Source organism: Panthera leo, chromosome A2 (assembly GCF_018350215.1).
Source record: "Panthera leo isolate Ple1 chromosome A2, P.leo_Ple1_pat1.1, whole genome shotgun sequence".
Classification (NCBI taxonomy): Eukaryota; Metazoa; Chordata; class Mammalia; order Carnivora; family Felidae; genus Panthera; species Panthera leo.
In genome coordinates, this window is record NC_056680.1 from 167593621 (window position 1) to 167609380 (window position 15760).

At 44.7% G+C, this 15760-nt stretch overlaps 1 protein-coding gene across 5 annotated transcripts in view; it reads left to right on the top strand.

Moving 5' to 3' along the window:
- The first annotated feature begins 1686 nt into the window (after positions 1-1686).
- The window catches only part of DYNC2I1 (dynein 2 intermediate chain 1), a 57571-nt gene continuing 43497 nt past the window's right edge, over positions 1687-15760 (top strand). For 4 of the 5 annotated variants that reach the window (XM_042927275.1, XM_042927276.1, XM_042927277.1 and 1 more), the window contains exons 1-5: positions 1687-1775; positions 8655-8708; positions 9834-10248; positions 13076-13167; positions 15081-15389. In XM_042927275.1, the coding sequence (XP_042783209.1) occupies positions 1761-1775; positions 8655-8708; positions 9834-10248; positions 13076-13167; positions 15081-15389 (885 nt within the window). In that variant the 5' untranslated portion in view covers positions 1687-1760. The remainder of the gene's footprint in view (positions 1776-8654; positions 8709-9833; positions 10249-13075; positions 13168-15080; positions 15390-15760) is intronic. The other variant, XM_042927278.1, reaches the window with a different exon arrangement.

A 15760-nucleotide genomic window follows, 5' to 3' on the forward strand; every position in this document is an offset into this window, starting at 1 on the left:
TCACAGGGATGCCACGAGAATTAAGTGAATGGTGAAATGGAAAGTTTTAGTTTGGTGCCTCACTCAGAGCAATTCCTAAATATATCATTGGTACCACTGAGACTACCTTTCCCACCTTCCTTTTGTGTTATGTTCTTCCTAAGTGCTAATGAGTGAAAATGAAAAAGGTAGTAGTGATATGCCCAGACCAGAGTACGATTAAATAGAAAAGGCTTTTGGGATCTGTTATAAATTTCTCTAAGGCGAGAAGCCTGGTAAATGGCTGGAACAAAGTAGATAGATAGATCCATAAAACTGTAAGCTGGTTCCTAACAGTATGTGGTTCAATAATACGACATCTGCTAAACAAATTTTGTATTTACGGGAAAGCATATCACAAGCACAGACTATTAATAACATGCTCACTGAGGTACTTCTTAACACATGATTTGAGAGCGTTGTGTGCATGAAAACATGAGTGGAATCTTTTCTTTCTTTTTTAAAAAATGTTTTATTTATTATTTCTGAGAGACAGAGACAGAGCATGAGCAGGGGAGGGGCAGAGAGGGAGGGAGACACAGGATCCAAATCAGGCTCCAGGCTCTGAGCTGTCAGCACAGAGCCCAATGTGGGGCTTGAACTCACAAACTGCGAGATCATGACCTGCCAGCCACTTAACCCACTGAGCCACTCAGGTGCCCCAAGTGGAATCCTTTCTTAGTTACATTTGCATACTAAACAAATCCAAAACAGTTTGTGAAAGCACAGCTAAACATCAGTTATAAACTGCATCACTGGAATTGGACCATCCCTCTTCAGTCTTGAATGTTTAATAGTAAGTTTCAAAGAAAATAAGTCTGATAAAATAAGTCTGAGATGAAGAATATTTGTCTTAATGTTTCAGTTCTTGTCCCTTGTCTTTTATAAAAAATCATTCTTTCAACAATTACATTTTCAAATACTTTATGATTCCGAGTATCCTACAGGGTGTGTAATATCAAATGATATATATGGGAAAATAATTTCTAAGGCGCAAAACCTTCATACACAGATGAAAAGCTCTTCTCTAATCTGTACATTAGCTAAGTCTAATTTCGGGGTGCTTAATTTTCTTGCTTTTAAGAGGTGGGACATGAGATTGCTTCCTGATGCAGTTTCAGGACCCGAGAATACCGCCCTCCAGGCACCTGGTCGGTGGGCTCCGAGGATAAAAGACCCCAGAAGATTGAGTTTAGCCGGTTAAGCCGCAGTCGGCTCAGCAGCCATGCCTCAGTTTCCTCGTTGTAGCTCCGGATGTCCAGTGACCCGGCTCAGCTCCAGTCCTCCCAGCCTGGCCGGAGGGTCAGCCCAGTTTAGTCCCCGCGCCAAGCCCCGCGCCCCCTCACCCAACCGGACGCTGACCAGGCAGGGGACCCCGGCTTCGGCCCCTTCCTTAACGCATCACCGGGCGAGGCCCGGGCTGCAGGGGCGGGGGGTGGGGTGGGGAGTGGACGTCAGACGGGCCAGCGATCGCTCGGCCCTCTGCTGCCTCTGCCTGTCAGTTGCTAGGCGCCGGGGAGGCACAGGCGCTCCGGGAACGGCCGCGGGGCGTTCTGGGATAGCGGTGGCCCGGCGCTCTTCTGCTCGTGCCTGCCAAGGGCTAGGGGCCGGAAGAGCGCAAGCACTCTAGGAGCAGGCGCGCGGCATGCCGGGACAGCGGTCGTTCGGCGCTCGGTTGCTCGCGCCTGCCAGTTGCTAGGAGCCGGGGACGCCAGCCTCGCTGCCGCGGCCTGCGAGCGGCGATGGAGCCCGGGAAGGTGGGTGCGAGCGGGAGGCTCGCGGGGCAGGTCCCGGGGTCGCCCGTGGGCCCGGAGCGCACGGTTGTCGGCGTCCCGGCCTCCCTCCCGCCGCGGTCGCGTCGCGTGTTGGGTGTTGTAGGAGTTGGTCCAGGGCGGGCTGTGGCAGGGTGTGCGCGTCGTCGGGAGCCAGGTGGTGGCGTGGACGGATGGGAGTACAGAGCCGTGGACTCTTGAGTGATGGGACGGTGTTGCTCTGCGGGGGGACACCCCCTCTTCCTCTGACCTGCGTTAGCAGCGTCGCGCCCAGCTTCCGAGGGAGGGAATGCAGTGAAGTGGCTGGAGTTTGAATTCTGGCTTCTCTACTTCCTTGCATGATGTCTAGAAAATGACTTAACAGGTCTTATTTTGCAGTTTATAAAGTTGGGACATTAATAATAGCAACTTCATAGGTGTTTATGAGGAGTCAATGGGATTTTGTAATAAAAGTGCTTAGAATGGTGCTTAAAACAGTGTTACTAACACTCGGTAAATTTTATTTTTCTCGTGTATTGATTCCTGAACAGTAAAAGATGAGGGTTTTAGTTTGCATGCATTTCCTACTTTTCCTTCTTTCTCTTATTTTTGTTTTTTCCTTTATCATTTACTTCTGCAATGTTAACATGTTTAAAAAAAATTTTTTTAATGTTTATCTTTATTGTTGAGACAGAGAGAGAGAGAGCAAAAGCGGGGGAGAGGCAGAGAGAGAGGGAGACACAGAATCGGAAGCAGGCTCCAGGCTCTGAGCTGTCAGCACAGAGCCCGACGCGGGGCTCGAACTCGTCAACTAGGAGATCATGACCTGAGCTGAAGTCGGAGGCTCAACCGACTGAGCCACCCAAGCACCCCTTAACTAGTATTCTTTATATCTATTTTGTGTTATGTCAACTTTAGATAGTATCTTTTGACTTTCCATTGGTTAGGATTAAGAAGTTAGTATCCTATGCTACCCTCCATCTATTTTAAATTCCACCAACTTCCTGACCACTGTCATCTTCCATACCATTCTCTTATATTTTCATAAGTCATTCTTAACCTGCATTCTCTGATTTGTTTGTAGGTTGGTTTTGAAATAGAAAACCAATCCACACTGTAATACATGATTAATACATGAGTAGTATTTACTGTAGAACTTAGTGGTGTGAATGCACCAACAGAGAAAATGCAGTCGTGTATCCCTCAACTCCTGCTGCTCAAGGAACTATGTTCCTGGCATCAGAGTCACTAGATCATATTTTCTTACTTTCAATTAATTGTACCACACGTAGTTTACTTCATATTTGGAGCATGACTTTCTTAAATGGTTCTTTGGTTTTCCTGTAATTTGTATTTGCCTTCTCTTTGACAAAAAAGAACATATCCCCTTTTTCTTAACCTTATCACTACATATTTTAGCTTATTAATCAGTCATATTATCTGTTTAATAAAATCTGCTTTAAAAGATTCTTCTCAGAGTTCTCTGACTTCTGTTCTAATCACGGCTAATTTTTTTCTAGACCTTTTCAAAGCTATTGTCTGGGAATTTCTTTTATGTGTAATTCTGGGTTAGGTCTACTGTTTTTTTGGATCCAGTGTCATCAACTTTCTTGAAATCCCCCTTTCTCCCCTGGAGTAAATCCTCAAGTACCTTTTTAAATGAGAGTATGTAGGAAGAAAGTCTTTAGTATACTGATACACTTGTTTGAGACTTTAGCTTAGCATAGAATTCTAGGATCAGAATTAATTTCCCTGGGACTTTGAAGGCATTCTGCTTTCACCTTCTAGCAACCAGTTTGGCTGATGAGATATTTTTGTAAGTAACATTTTCTTTCTTTCCAGAAGATTTAGGATCTTTGTGGTGTTCTGAGCATATATGGCAATGTGTTTATTTTGGGTCTTTTTTTCATTCATTATTTTTGACATTTGATTTTCCCTTTCAGAATGAAAACTCAAGTCTACCTTTACTTCTAGGACACTTTTTTCTTTCTTTCTTTTTTAATGTTTCATTCATTTTTGAGAGAGAATGTGTGTGCTCACGTAAGGGAGGGGCAGAGAGCAAATCCCAAGCAGGCTCCTTGCTGTCAGTGCAAAGCCTGACATGGGGCTTGATATTACAAACCATGAGATGATGACCTGAGTTGAAATTGAGAGCCAGTTGCTTAACTGAGCTAGCCAGGTGCCCCCAGGACATTTTTTTTTTCTATTCTGTATATACTTCTTTCTGTTTTCTCCATTCTCTCTGGAACTCTGATTCAGCTGTTAGATGTTGAATTTGTGGCACATATTTCCCATCTCCTTGACTTTATGTTTTCTATATTCTGGTTTCTGCAACTTTAATGTTGACTCCATCTACTTAATTGTTAAATCTAATTTAATTAATTAATTTTGAAAGCAAAGAACTTTTATTACTTGTTACAAGTAAAGGGCTAGGGAGCATGGTCTCCCCTTGGGGCAAGTGCAGGAAGCTTTTTTAAATTTTTTAAAACTAAAAAAAAAAAAAGTTATTTCCCATAGAGTTAACATACAGTGTTATATTAACTTCTAGTGTATAATATAGTGATTCGACAATATGTTAACATACAGTGTTATATTACATACAGTTATAACATACAGTGTTATATTAACTTCTAGTGTACAATATAGTGATTCAACATTTTCATAAATTACTGAATGCTCATTAAGACAAGTACACTTCTTAATCCCTGTCACCTGTTTCACCCATCCCCCCCCACCCCTCCCTCCTACTAACAATCAGTTTGTTCTCTGTAAGTTAGAGTGTTTCTTGATTTCTCTCTCTTTTTTCTCCCTTTTGCTCATTTGTTTTGTTTTCTAAATTCCACATATGAGTGAAATTATATGGAATTTGTCTTTCTCTGACTGACTTATTTCACTTAGCATAATACTCTGTAGTTCCATTCATGTCCTTGCAAATGGCAAGATTTTATTTTTTTTATGGCTGAGTAATATTCTATTGTATATGTATACATCTTTTCTTTTTAAACTTTTTTTAATGTTTATTTTTGACAGAGAAAGATAGAGAGAGAGAGAGAGAGAGAGAGAGAGAAAGAACATGAGCAGGGGAGGAGCAGAGAGAGAGGGAGACACAGAATCCAAAGCAGGCTCCAGGCTCTGAGCTGTCAGCACAGAGCCCAATGTGGGGCTTGAACTCACAAACTGTGAGATCATGACCTGAGCCGAAGTCTGACGCTCAACCTACTGAGCCACCCAGGCATCCCCCCCACCATATTCATCAATCAATAGACACTTGGGCTGTTTCCATAATTTTTATTTTAAATAAATATTTTAAATAATGCTGCTATGAACATTGGGGGGGGCATGTATCCCTTTGATTTTTTTTTTTTTATTAATATTTCTCTTTTTTTCTTTGGGTCATTTTCTTTATTTTTTTTTTCTTATAAGATTTTATTTAAATTCAAGGTAGTTAACATACAGTGTAGAATCGGTTTCAGGAGTAGAATTTAGTGATTCTCACTTACATATAACACCCAGTGTTCATCACAAGTGCCCTCCTTAATGCCCATCACCCATTTAGCACATCCCTTACCCACTTCCCTCCGTCAACCCTCAGTTTGTTCCCTAGAGTTAAAAGTCTTTTCTTTCAGGATCGTTTTCTTTGTTTATTTTTCTTGATTCTTCTCTTTCTTATGTCATTTTTTTCTCAAGTGCCTGATTGAGTTTTCATATTTTTGAATGAAGCATAAGATTAATTAAAGTTAAGTGTTTTGAATAGTAGGGGTTTGCTTTGCTCGTTCCCTCCGAGTCCTTTCCCAGAATTGTTTGTAAAACCCTTGTTCTTAACCAGTGAGTTAGGATTCCAGAGCATGGAGATTCCTCAGGCTCTTTACTTCCCCAAACATTTAATTGTCAGACATGTATTTCCCTATTAGATCTTTCCTCTCTGCTGGCTTTCTGTGATCTTGGATGACAGTTCACCTAGTCGATCACATTTTGCATTGCTTTGGATTATTTTGGGGGTTTTCTAATACATATTTGTAAAATAAACATTTCAAAGTAGCAAAAGCAGCTACTGAATACCCATATTAGGTTCTCATTTGCAAGTTGGTCATTAACTTTTTAGGAAGTGAATCTCCTGGTCATTAGAACTTAGTCATGTGATTATTAGAGTGGTGAAGAATTAGCGTATTTTGTTCCATAAAGTCAAGGGAAGGATAAAGCCTTCATGAAGTGATTGGAATAAAATTGTACTGGACTTTTCGATGTTGTTTAATTTTTTTTTTAAGTTTATTTATTTTGAGAGAGAACGCAAGTGGGGAAGGGGTACAGAGAGAAAGAGAGGGAAAGAGAGAATCCCAAGCAGGCTCCACACCATCAGTGCAGAGCCCGATGTGGAGCTGGAACTTACAAACAGCGAGATCATGACCTGAGCTGAAGTCAGACACTTAACCGACTGAGCCACCCAGGCGTCCCGATGTTGTTTATTGTAACTTTACCATGTACCAAGCTCTTCTTTGGGTTTGTGTCAGTATGTTTATTTGCTGACATCATAGCTGTCACTAACATTACAAGTTTTGTGTTCTTTATTTCTGCTAGGATCATACCAGGGTTCAGTATTGTGTAGTTATTCTTAGAAAACTAAAATTTAATGGCATGTTTGCTGACTACCCTGATAAGGGTAGTGACAGTTTTCAGTGGCAGTTCTTTAAAAACACTTTAGTTTGCCTTGCTTCCAGTGTTTATGGCTTTTATTTATTTCAGTGCCCAATGAAAATTCTAGAAATTTCTAAATTTTTCTGTTACATACCAGGTAATTGGTAATGTGTGAGTTTATTATTGTCATGAAATTTATTAATCGTAGCTTGAAATGTGTAAACATATATATGTAGATATATATGTTTATATTTAGGTTATCCTTAGAAGAAAATAAATTTCTACTTTCTTTTAAATGTTGTTATGAATTAGGAATCGCCATGTTCCAGCCATTCACTTAATGGTAACTGCTGTTAACTGTTCAGACAGGTGTGGGGCTATTTCATTCTGTTTTTCGAAAGGCTGCATGTTCTAGGGCAAGTACACTGGGCTCTCTGAGAATGGTCCTCACTAACCCACTTACGAGGTTCTCCAGCATGAAGAGCCCTAACATTTAGCGGCTCCTGGCAGCCTAAGGCCACATCCCTGTGGTGGCCCAGCCCCCCGGGGCTGCTGTCTGGCAAAGCTCAGGGCGGTGGGTCGTTTTGCCAGCACTTGGATAGGCCTGCCTCTCCTTCTCGTACATTTGCAGTTGTGCACCCTTCCTCTGTCCCTTGGAGATGTCCATGTGTGTCTGCAACCCAGGAGTATTTCTCCCTAGGACCTGAGAGCCATCCTGGAAATGGAACCCTCAGGAAGGATGAGGCCTCTGTGGGAAGGTGGGCTGCTGACTTGCACAGCTGCCTGCCTGCAGACACAGCCAGCCTGGCTGCATTTACGCAGACCACCCCTGGGTGATTTTCCCTGCCCTGGCTGCTCCTTTCAGTGCTCCCAGCGCCCCCTACCCCCCACCGTGGGAATGGAGCTCGGCTACCCCCTGCTGTCAGTGGTTTGTCTTTGACCCTCTCCCTACACTGCTGATCTGCAATCCACTCCAGAAGGAACTCAGTACATTTTGTGGTTATAGTATACTTTGGCTAGAATCTTAAAAGTGATTGCTTTGTATTTATTTCTAATTAGCATACTTATGAACTATTGTGAATGATTTTTCTATTTCCCTAATTTTCACACCAAGATTTTTGGTGGCTTATCCATGAATAACTATTCGTTTTTCATTTGTACTACATTGGCTTTGAATCTGAACCTTACAGGGGTGCCTGGGTGGCTCAGTCGGTTAAGCGTCTGACTCTTGGTTTCAGCTCAGGTCACAATCTCATGATTCGTGGGTTTGAGCCCCACATCAGGCTCTGCTCTGACCACACAGAGCCTGCCTGAGATTCTCTCTCTCCCTCTCTCTCTGCCCCTCCTCTGCTCTCTCTTTCTCTCAAAATAAATAAACTTAAAAATAAAAAATATTTTAAAAAATCTGGACCTTACAAAAATTTTACCTTTTTTTTTGTACCCTCAAAGCAGTGTTTCTCAAAGGGAAAATAAAATAATCTGGATAAATCTCTCTTGTTGTCTACAGAAAACATCCTTGAGCAATTTGCTTCGTGAGTTTCTTTCATTATTCAAATATGTCTTGCACGTGGCAGATGAACTGTATATGGGCCTATGGAGGAGTCATGTTGCTGTGTGCTCAGCCCCTGACAGGGGCAGCCTGCCAGGCAGGGACACTTCAGGGGAAGCAGGGACACTTCAGGGGAAACTGCTCCATTGGCAGCTAGAAATGTTGGGCGGTGGGACTAGACATTGACATGGGGCACTGGGTGGCATGGGGAAAGGTGGGGAGTGTGTGTTACCTACTCTTATGAAGTACTCAGAAGAACACATACTATAATCGTTTATAGGTACATTTAGACTAGGGAGTAATTAAAAAAAATTTTTTTTAATGTTTATTTATTCTTGAGAGACAGAGAGAGAGAGAATGAGTGGGGAAGGGGCAGAGAGAGAGGGAGACACAGAATCTGAAGCAGGCTCCAGGCTCCGAGCTGTCAGCACAGAGCCCGACGCGGGGCTCGAACTCACAAACCGTGAGATCGTGACCTGAGCCGAAGTCGGACGCTTATCCGACTGAGCCACCCAGGTGCCCCAGGAGTAATTTTTTTAAAAGTCTGTGTTACTAATGCCTTTCCTTCTAGTAGGTAGTAATTTCTTGCACGTCAATGACTAATTGCCATTGACTTACATGGCCTAATAAAAAAGCAGCTCACTAGAGCGGCAAAATTAGTTTTTTAAACTTTAAAAATTCTAACTTTATAATTTTCTTTTTAGAGAAGAACGAAAGATGATACTTGGAAAGCAGATGACCTCAGAAAACACCTCTGGGTAACACGTTTTAAAGATTTGGGTTGGGGTCCTTTTGGACCTTGGATGGTTTCTTGGACAGTTTTATTTGGTTTTCAACACAGCCTAACTTTGCTTATGTGTGGCTCATTTCAGAAGCATTCTCGACTCAGAGATAAAGCCGTATGGTTAATAGCTCTGGAACTGTGGGGGGAACGGGGTTGCCCAGCCCCGCGTCCCACCAGCTCCATCAGGTTTCTGTTAGGGTTCAGGGCGTGTGCCATGTGTGTCTGTGCATGTGCGTGTTAGTGTGCACTGTGGGTGCGTATGTGTCTGTGTGTGTGTGTGGTATGTTTGCATGTGTGTATTTGTGTGTGCGTGTGTGTGTGTCTGTGTGGTGTGTGTGGAAGGGGCTTGGGCTGTGAAAATTAATTAAAGGAAAAGGGGGTCGGGAGGCCAGCACTGGGGGGGCTCAGGCACCACCACTCCACTGTCCACTGCAGACCCGACGGGAAGAGATGCACCTTGCACGTGATACTATTTTGCCAGCCCGGCAGGAGGAGACCTTCCTTCCTCAGCTCATGAGCCGCCACCACACTTCGGGCTCCCAGTTCACCCCAATGGGCTTTTAGGTTATAGCGGCCCCTCCCGGCTCCCCCTTTCCTCTGTGAAAGAGCCTCCTCTCCCTGTTCTGCAGAATCACCTGTGGTTTTGCCACAGTTTAATTGTCCCAGACTGCAATTCTCTGCCGTTCCTGAAGAAACCCATTTTTGCTGGTAAAATAACTGGGGGTTTTATCTTTAAGATTAATGGGTTGAGATCGAGACCTCCTGGGAGTTTTATGAGGGAGAGTGTCCTTGTTCTTCGACTGGGACCCAGGCTGTTGCTGTCTCAGAGACTTTAAGACACAGCTACAGTATGCCTTTCTTTTTCTTTCTGTTCGGTATAGTATTTCAGATTTGACTTGCCAGCAAAAGTGAATGTCCCTTGTGAACGGGTGCCCGTTGCCAGTCGTAGAAATGCTCCATCGGGTTCCGCTTACTGTGGCCTCAGAGACACGTCTTCCAGGCCCGTCTTGCTGGGATGGAAAGCAGGGGAAGCTAGTGTGAAGACACCTCAATGAGCAGGACTCACATTCCGGATTCTGCTTTCTTTCTCTTGGTTTAGGCCGCACACTCAGGTAATCCCAAGGGAGATAAGAAGCACAGAGAAAAAAAGCTTCGTAAGGAGTCAGAAGTGGACTTCCCTGAAGACAAAGAGCAAAAGCACAGGGACCCGGACCGAGACACCAAGCACAGAGAGAGGCCTGCTGAGAGAGACGGTCACGCGTCCAGAGAGAACCCTCGTGGGGACAGAGACCGAGAAAAGCCAAGGGAAAGGAAAAAGGACTCCAGAGACCGGGACAGAGAAAGGCACAAAGAGAAATACCGAGAGCAGGACGCAGAGAAGTCTCACAGTCGAGGAAAAGACAGGGACAAGGACAGAGAGCGCAGAGCGAGGAGGGAGGAGCTGAGGCAGACGGCCCAGCACAACCTGCTGGGCTGGCAGCTCCCGGAGCCGGCGGAGCGCAGGGCGCGGGCAGGTGCGTGTCTCTGCAGCAGGCAGCCCCGCTTCAAGCCCCCCGTTCGCTGTGTCTTGTCTGCATTTCTCCGTAAAAGAGCTTCCTCGGAGCGGTTGCTCACTCATCATTGTGTTTTCTCTCGTGCTTTTCTAGACGGCTGAGCTTGGGCCTTGAAGGCGTAGGCCTCTGGTGTGTGTGTGTCCTTTTCACTGTTTTCTTTTTGATATTTTAAAAACCCATTCAGTCAGTGAAAGGAGTAACACAGTTTCTCATTTGCTAGAGTTTTACTCTTGAAACTCATTAGATCACCCAAGTAAAGCTGAGTCTACATTGTAAATAAACAAATATAGTGCTTTTTATTTATTCATTTATTTTTTATTATTTATTTATTTTTTTGACGTTTATTTATTTTTGAGACAGAGAGAGACAGAGCATGAACAGGGGAGGGTCAGAGAGAGAGGGAGACACAGAATCTGAAGCAGGCTCCAGGCTCCGAGCTGTCAGCACAGAGCCCGACGCGGGGCTCGAACTCACGGACCGTGAGATCATGACCTGAGCCGAAGTCGGACGCTTAACCGACTGAGCCACCCAGGCGCCCCAAAAATAATGCTTTTTGATAAGAATACCTCAAAAGTGTCAGTTTTATTGTAAGATTTAAATGTTTTTGTCTAAATTCCCAGGATTCTAAGGTGAAGGTGCATGCCCCCCACCTTAAAATGGAAGTATTGTATTTTTTAAATTAAACTAGCTGACATAAACAAAAAGGAACATATTTATTACTATTTTTTAAAATCATGTTTTTTTTTTAAGTTCATTTATCTATTTTGACAGACGGAGCATGTGCACACACGAGCAGGGCAGGGACAGAGAGAGAGAATCCTAAGCAGTCTCCGCGCTGTCAGCACAGAGGCTGAGGTGGGGTTCGATCTCACGAACTGTGAGATCACAACCTGAGCCAAAATCAAGAGACAGACGCTCAACTGACTGAGCCACGCAGGCGCCCCACAGAAAGGAATATATTTAAAGAATGTGTAGGAATTGTTAGAATCGTCAGGAAGGCTGGAGATCCTGGTTCCGAAAAGGATGGACACCAGGCCCTTCATTCCTGTTCGTGTTGCACGCTGTTGCCTTCTGCCGGGCCACTTCAGGTGTCGGCACACAGCTCAGCAGCGGTGCAGCTGTCGAGGTGTGAGTGCATTTTTGTTGGGTGAGGTATACCTAGGGGTGTGCTTACGGGTTAGCGGGTTCACCACTCGGTAAGTTTAACAGCAACTATCCTATCCGTTGCTTCTTTTTAGTATTATTATATTGATGCTCTTGGTATTTATTTCTAATAAAATCTTTTTTGTTCTCGCATCACTCTTTTGTGGTTGCTACCTGACCTTATTTCTTCAAGGCATTATCGATACGAGTAATCATACGATTAGACTGTTTGACATTCCCTCCCCTTCCTTGGCGTTTCCAGGCCCTTCCCATCTCCTCTGAGCCTCCTCTTCTGGGAAGTGTGGCCTTGCTCTTTGGGCTACCTCATCTGCTCCCTCCCTCTGACTGCATCCTTTCTCATGATTTTATACACTTGTCATCTGTTCCTGATTTCCAAGTTTTGGTCCCCAGCTAGGTTTCTTCCCTGAGTTCTGGGCTTACACATCCTCGTGTCCTTTGACATCTGATGGATGTTGCAAACATAATGGGTCCTGACCTGAGCTTCTCAAATCCCCACAAACCCTACTTCCCCAAAGCCTTACCCATTGTAGTTGATGCAGCTGCACCCTTCCCTTCCTCGGGTTGGAAAACCCAGGAGTCACTCTGACCCCCCTCTGTCCTGCAGGCTCCCATAACCCGGCCCCTCTCTGCATGCCGCACCTGTCTCCCTGACCCTGTTTGGATCTCTTGTATTCCAGGCTCCTAGAAAAGCAATCAGTGCTCCATAAGGACTTTCTTTCCATGTTCTCTGTTTAATTTTGTCCTCATCTTTTAAAATGGTGATTCTCTTAATTTTAAGCCTAATGACTGTTTTTGTTGTCTGTACAGATTCAAAAGTGAAACTAGTTTGACCAGCAGGGAGAGACCTCAAATTGTGGGTAGGGGTGGGTTCTCCTCACCACAGGGGCCTCCCCCATCCCCCATCCACTGTGCCCTCAGCAGTGGGCTCCAGGAGTTGTGGAGCTGGTGCAGTTCCCGTGGCATCCCTGAGGCAGGCATTTCTTTCTTTGCAGCCAAGCACTTGGTGATGGCCCAGCTTTTCTCCATGGACTGGGCTTTGCTTCCCTGGGTGCTTCTGTCAGTGACCAGGAACTTAGATGGCATGTGTATTTGGGCTGGTGCCCCTCTTGAATTTCCAGCGGCCCTAGTCTCATATTTTCCAGGTTCCCTCCCTGGCAGTTGGCATTGTGATTTCCCTCTTTAGGCCATTTTAAGTTTAGATTCTAGAACTTTCCATTCTTTTTAAAAAATTTCTTATTTTTGAGAGAGAGAGGGTGCATGTGTGTGCAAGCAGGAGAGAAGCTGGGAGGGGGGTGGGGAGAGAGAGAGAGAGAGAGAGAATCCCAAACAGGTTCTGTGCTTATCGCAGAGCCCAATGTGGGGCTTGATATCATGAACTGTGGGATCATGACCTGAGCTGAAACCAAGAATCAGACGCTCAACTGATTCAGCCACCCAGGCGCCCCTGGAAATTTCCATTCTTGATACTGGAGGATGTGTTTTAACTGAAGAATCTGTTTTCATAGGTGTTAATATGTAATAAATAATAAAGTAATATGTACAGTAGAGATTGCAGCAAGATGTTGGAAGATCATTTCGATGTGTGAAAGTTTGGAAATGTTGAAAATATGTTCCATTTTTGTAGGCAGCAAAGCAAGAGCAGAAGAGAAGGAGAGGAGAGACGAAGGCTCTGAATGGGGGGACGAAGAGAGGGAGAGGCGGTACCGAGAAAGAAAGGTAGGCCGCAAGCCCAGGAGCGGGTGCTCACGCAGGAGCGTTAGAAACAGTTTGGGAAAGTGTCGGAACAGGATTCAAGGTCTGAGGAAGTTTGCCTCTGCTTTTCCCTCACACGCACGTGTTGTTCTTCCATTCCAAGAGAAGTACGAGGTGATTTTGGAAAATTTAGGAAATCCAAATAGTAAGAAGGAAATAAAAACAAAGTCCACCCAGAGACAATTATTGATAGTATTTAAGTATTTGTCCTGATAGAGTAGGTCTATGTACGTATTTGTGTGCAAGTGTGTGTGTATACACACGTTTTCTTCACGTGGAGTTTTCTCTTATGAACTGTTTAAACGATACATTTGGAGCAGTTTTCTAAGTCCCGTTTCTCTATAATATTATTTTAATGGCTGCATAATATAACAGTCAATGACATGGGTGTGTCATAGTTTTCTTGGCACATCTGCTCTTTTTGACGCTCAGGTTGCTTCTGGATTTTTTTACTGTAAAGACATGCATGGGGTAAAGTCTTTCCGTTTATTCATAGTTATTTTCTTCTGATTAATTTCTGGAAATGAACTTGCTAGATGAGAGTAATGTAAACTTACTCCATCTGCTCTACATAAAAGCTGTAATTAGCTGTATCGTCAGAGTGTAATTCCCCGTGTCCTAGGCAGCCGCTGGACACGATCATAATTTTTAATCTTTGCTAATTTGATCCAGAACAAGGGAGCACTTCTGAGCATTTTATGAAAGGGTTTCCTGCCCTCTTGTCAGTTATTCCCTGTGTGCATTTGCTTCCTTTCCTAACAGAGCATCTTATTCTGGGAGGACTTTAAAGATGAACTCCCTGCTAGTTACCTATGTTTCCACTTCTGTTTTGAATTTTTTTCATGGAATCTTTGTTTTTATAAGTAAGTTCAAAGTTATGAGGTAGTCAAGTTTGTCTTTATAGTTTTGGTTGTTGATGTAATGCTTGGAGAGCCTTTTCCCCACCAGCATTATGTAAGTAGTGCCTGTGTTTTGTTTTGGGTCCTTATAATATTTTTTACCCCTTAAGTTTTTAATCCCCATAGAATTGATCTTGGTGACGGGTGTGTGGTAGTAATCTAACTTTACGACCGAGGAGTTTGCCCATATGGTTTCTTTAGGAAGGTTGTCCTGGCAGAGTGAGCAAAGTGGGTGGGAGTCGGGTGAAGGGGAAGAGTCGGGGGGCCGCGGAGCGGCCATGGGGGGTGGTGGGAGGGGGGACCACAGGGACAGAGCCCTCCGGCTGTAGAGTGAGCGGTGACAACCTGTTGGCCCTGGTGGAAGGAGAAGGGCATTTCTGTTTGGGGTCCTGGTGAGACATCTGATGATGATCCTAAAATTGTGAGCTCGAGCTGGAAATATGACCCACCCACAGCCTGTTCTGCAAATAGCCACGCGTCACCATGGGACAGTGTCACCCGTCGTGGTTTGGGGGTTACAGAGGTGACTAGACAGTGGTGCCCAGTTTTGCGAATCTCCCTGTGGGGGAGCAGACATGTGAACTGCCAGGGACAGGGGCTGGCGGGCACATGGTTCTCTGTTCACAGAAGTCACACATCTCACAGCAGGGAGCATGGGTCGGTGGAGCTCAGGGTGCACTCAGAGTTGGGGAGGAGGTGACAAGAATGACCAGGAGAGGCTGCAGAGGAGGGGGCACACCTGCCGCGCTGAGGGGTTTGCACGTGGGTTCCACTTCAGGGTGAAGGCCGGTGTGCTCCGTTGCCCCTAGCCTGTGGATTGTGCGGCCGACAGCAGGTATTTCCTTCCAGAAGCACATCTTCACGGTCAGGATGGAGGAGTGAGCGGCAGCGCGGCTCCCCTGCCTTCATCACAGCAGGTACGAAGGCCAGCGGCCGTGTTCGTGTGCTGACGCAGTTTTCCGTGGGTCCCGTTCACAGCTGCAGTACGGTGACAGTCAGGACAATCCTGTTCAGTACTGGCTTTACAAAGAAGGAGGTGAGCGGAGACACAGGAGGCAGAAAGAACCAGATCGAGAGCGGAGACATCGAGAAAAAAGCAGCATGAGGGAGAAAAGAGACAAGCACTCAAGAGAAAAAAGTAACTCGTTCTCTGACAAGGAAGGGGAAGACAGACACAGAGAGAAGCGTCACAGGGAAGGCGCTCGTCTCGACGAAGAGAGGCACCCCGGTGACACGGGTAGAAAAGAGAGGTCGTCAAGAGAGGAGCTGAGGAAAAGAGAGTCCAAGGTACCGTTTCTGACGCTTCGTAGCCTTTGTAGCCATCTCCAGGTCACCACTCTTAGAGAGGAGGTAGATCTCCGTGTGGCCAGATGATAAGACCTGTTGCTGAGAAGTAGTAACCTTGGTAAAGACGTGATTCAGTCTGTGCAGTGTGACCAACAGAGACTGCTGACCTACTAGAAAATAGGAAGTCACGTTTTCTGATTATATCGTGAATGTACTTTTAACATCTATTCAGAAATCTATCATAAAACTGAAATTTTGAAACATTAAAAAGACAGATTTTTAAATGGCAAGTAAGTGAATAATTTAGCAAAACGTTTGAATCGGAATTAATAGTATTAAGTTTACAAAACAAAGCCAACAGAACACAAAAA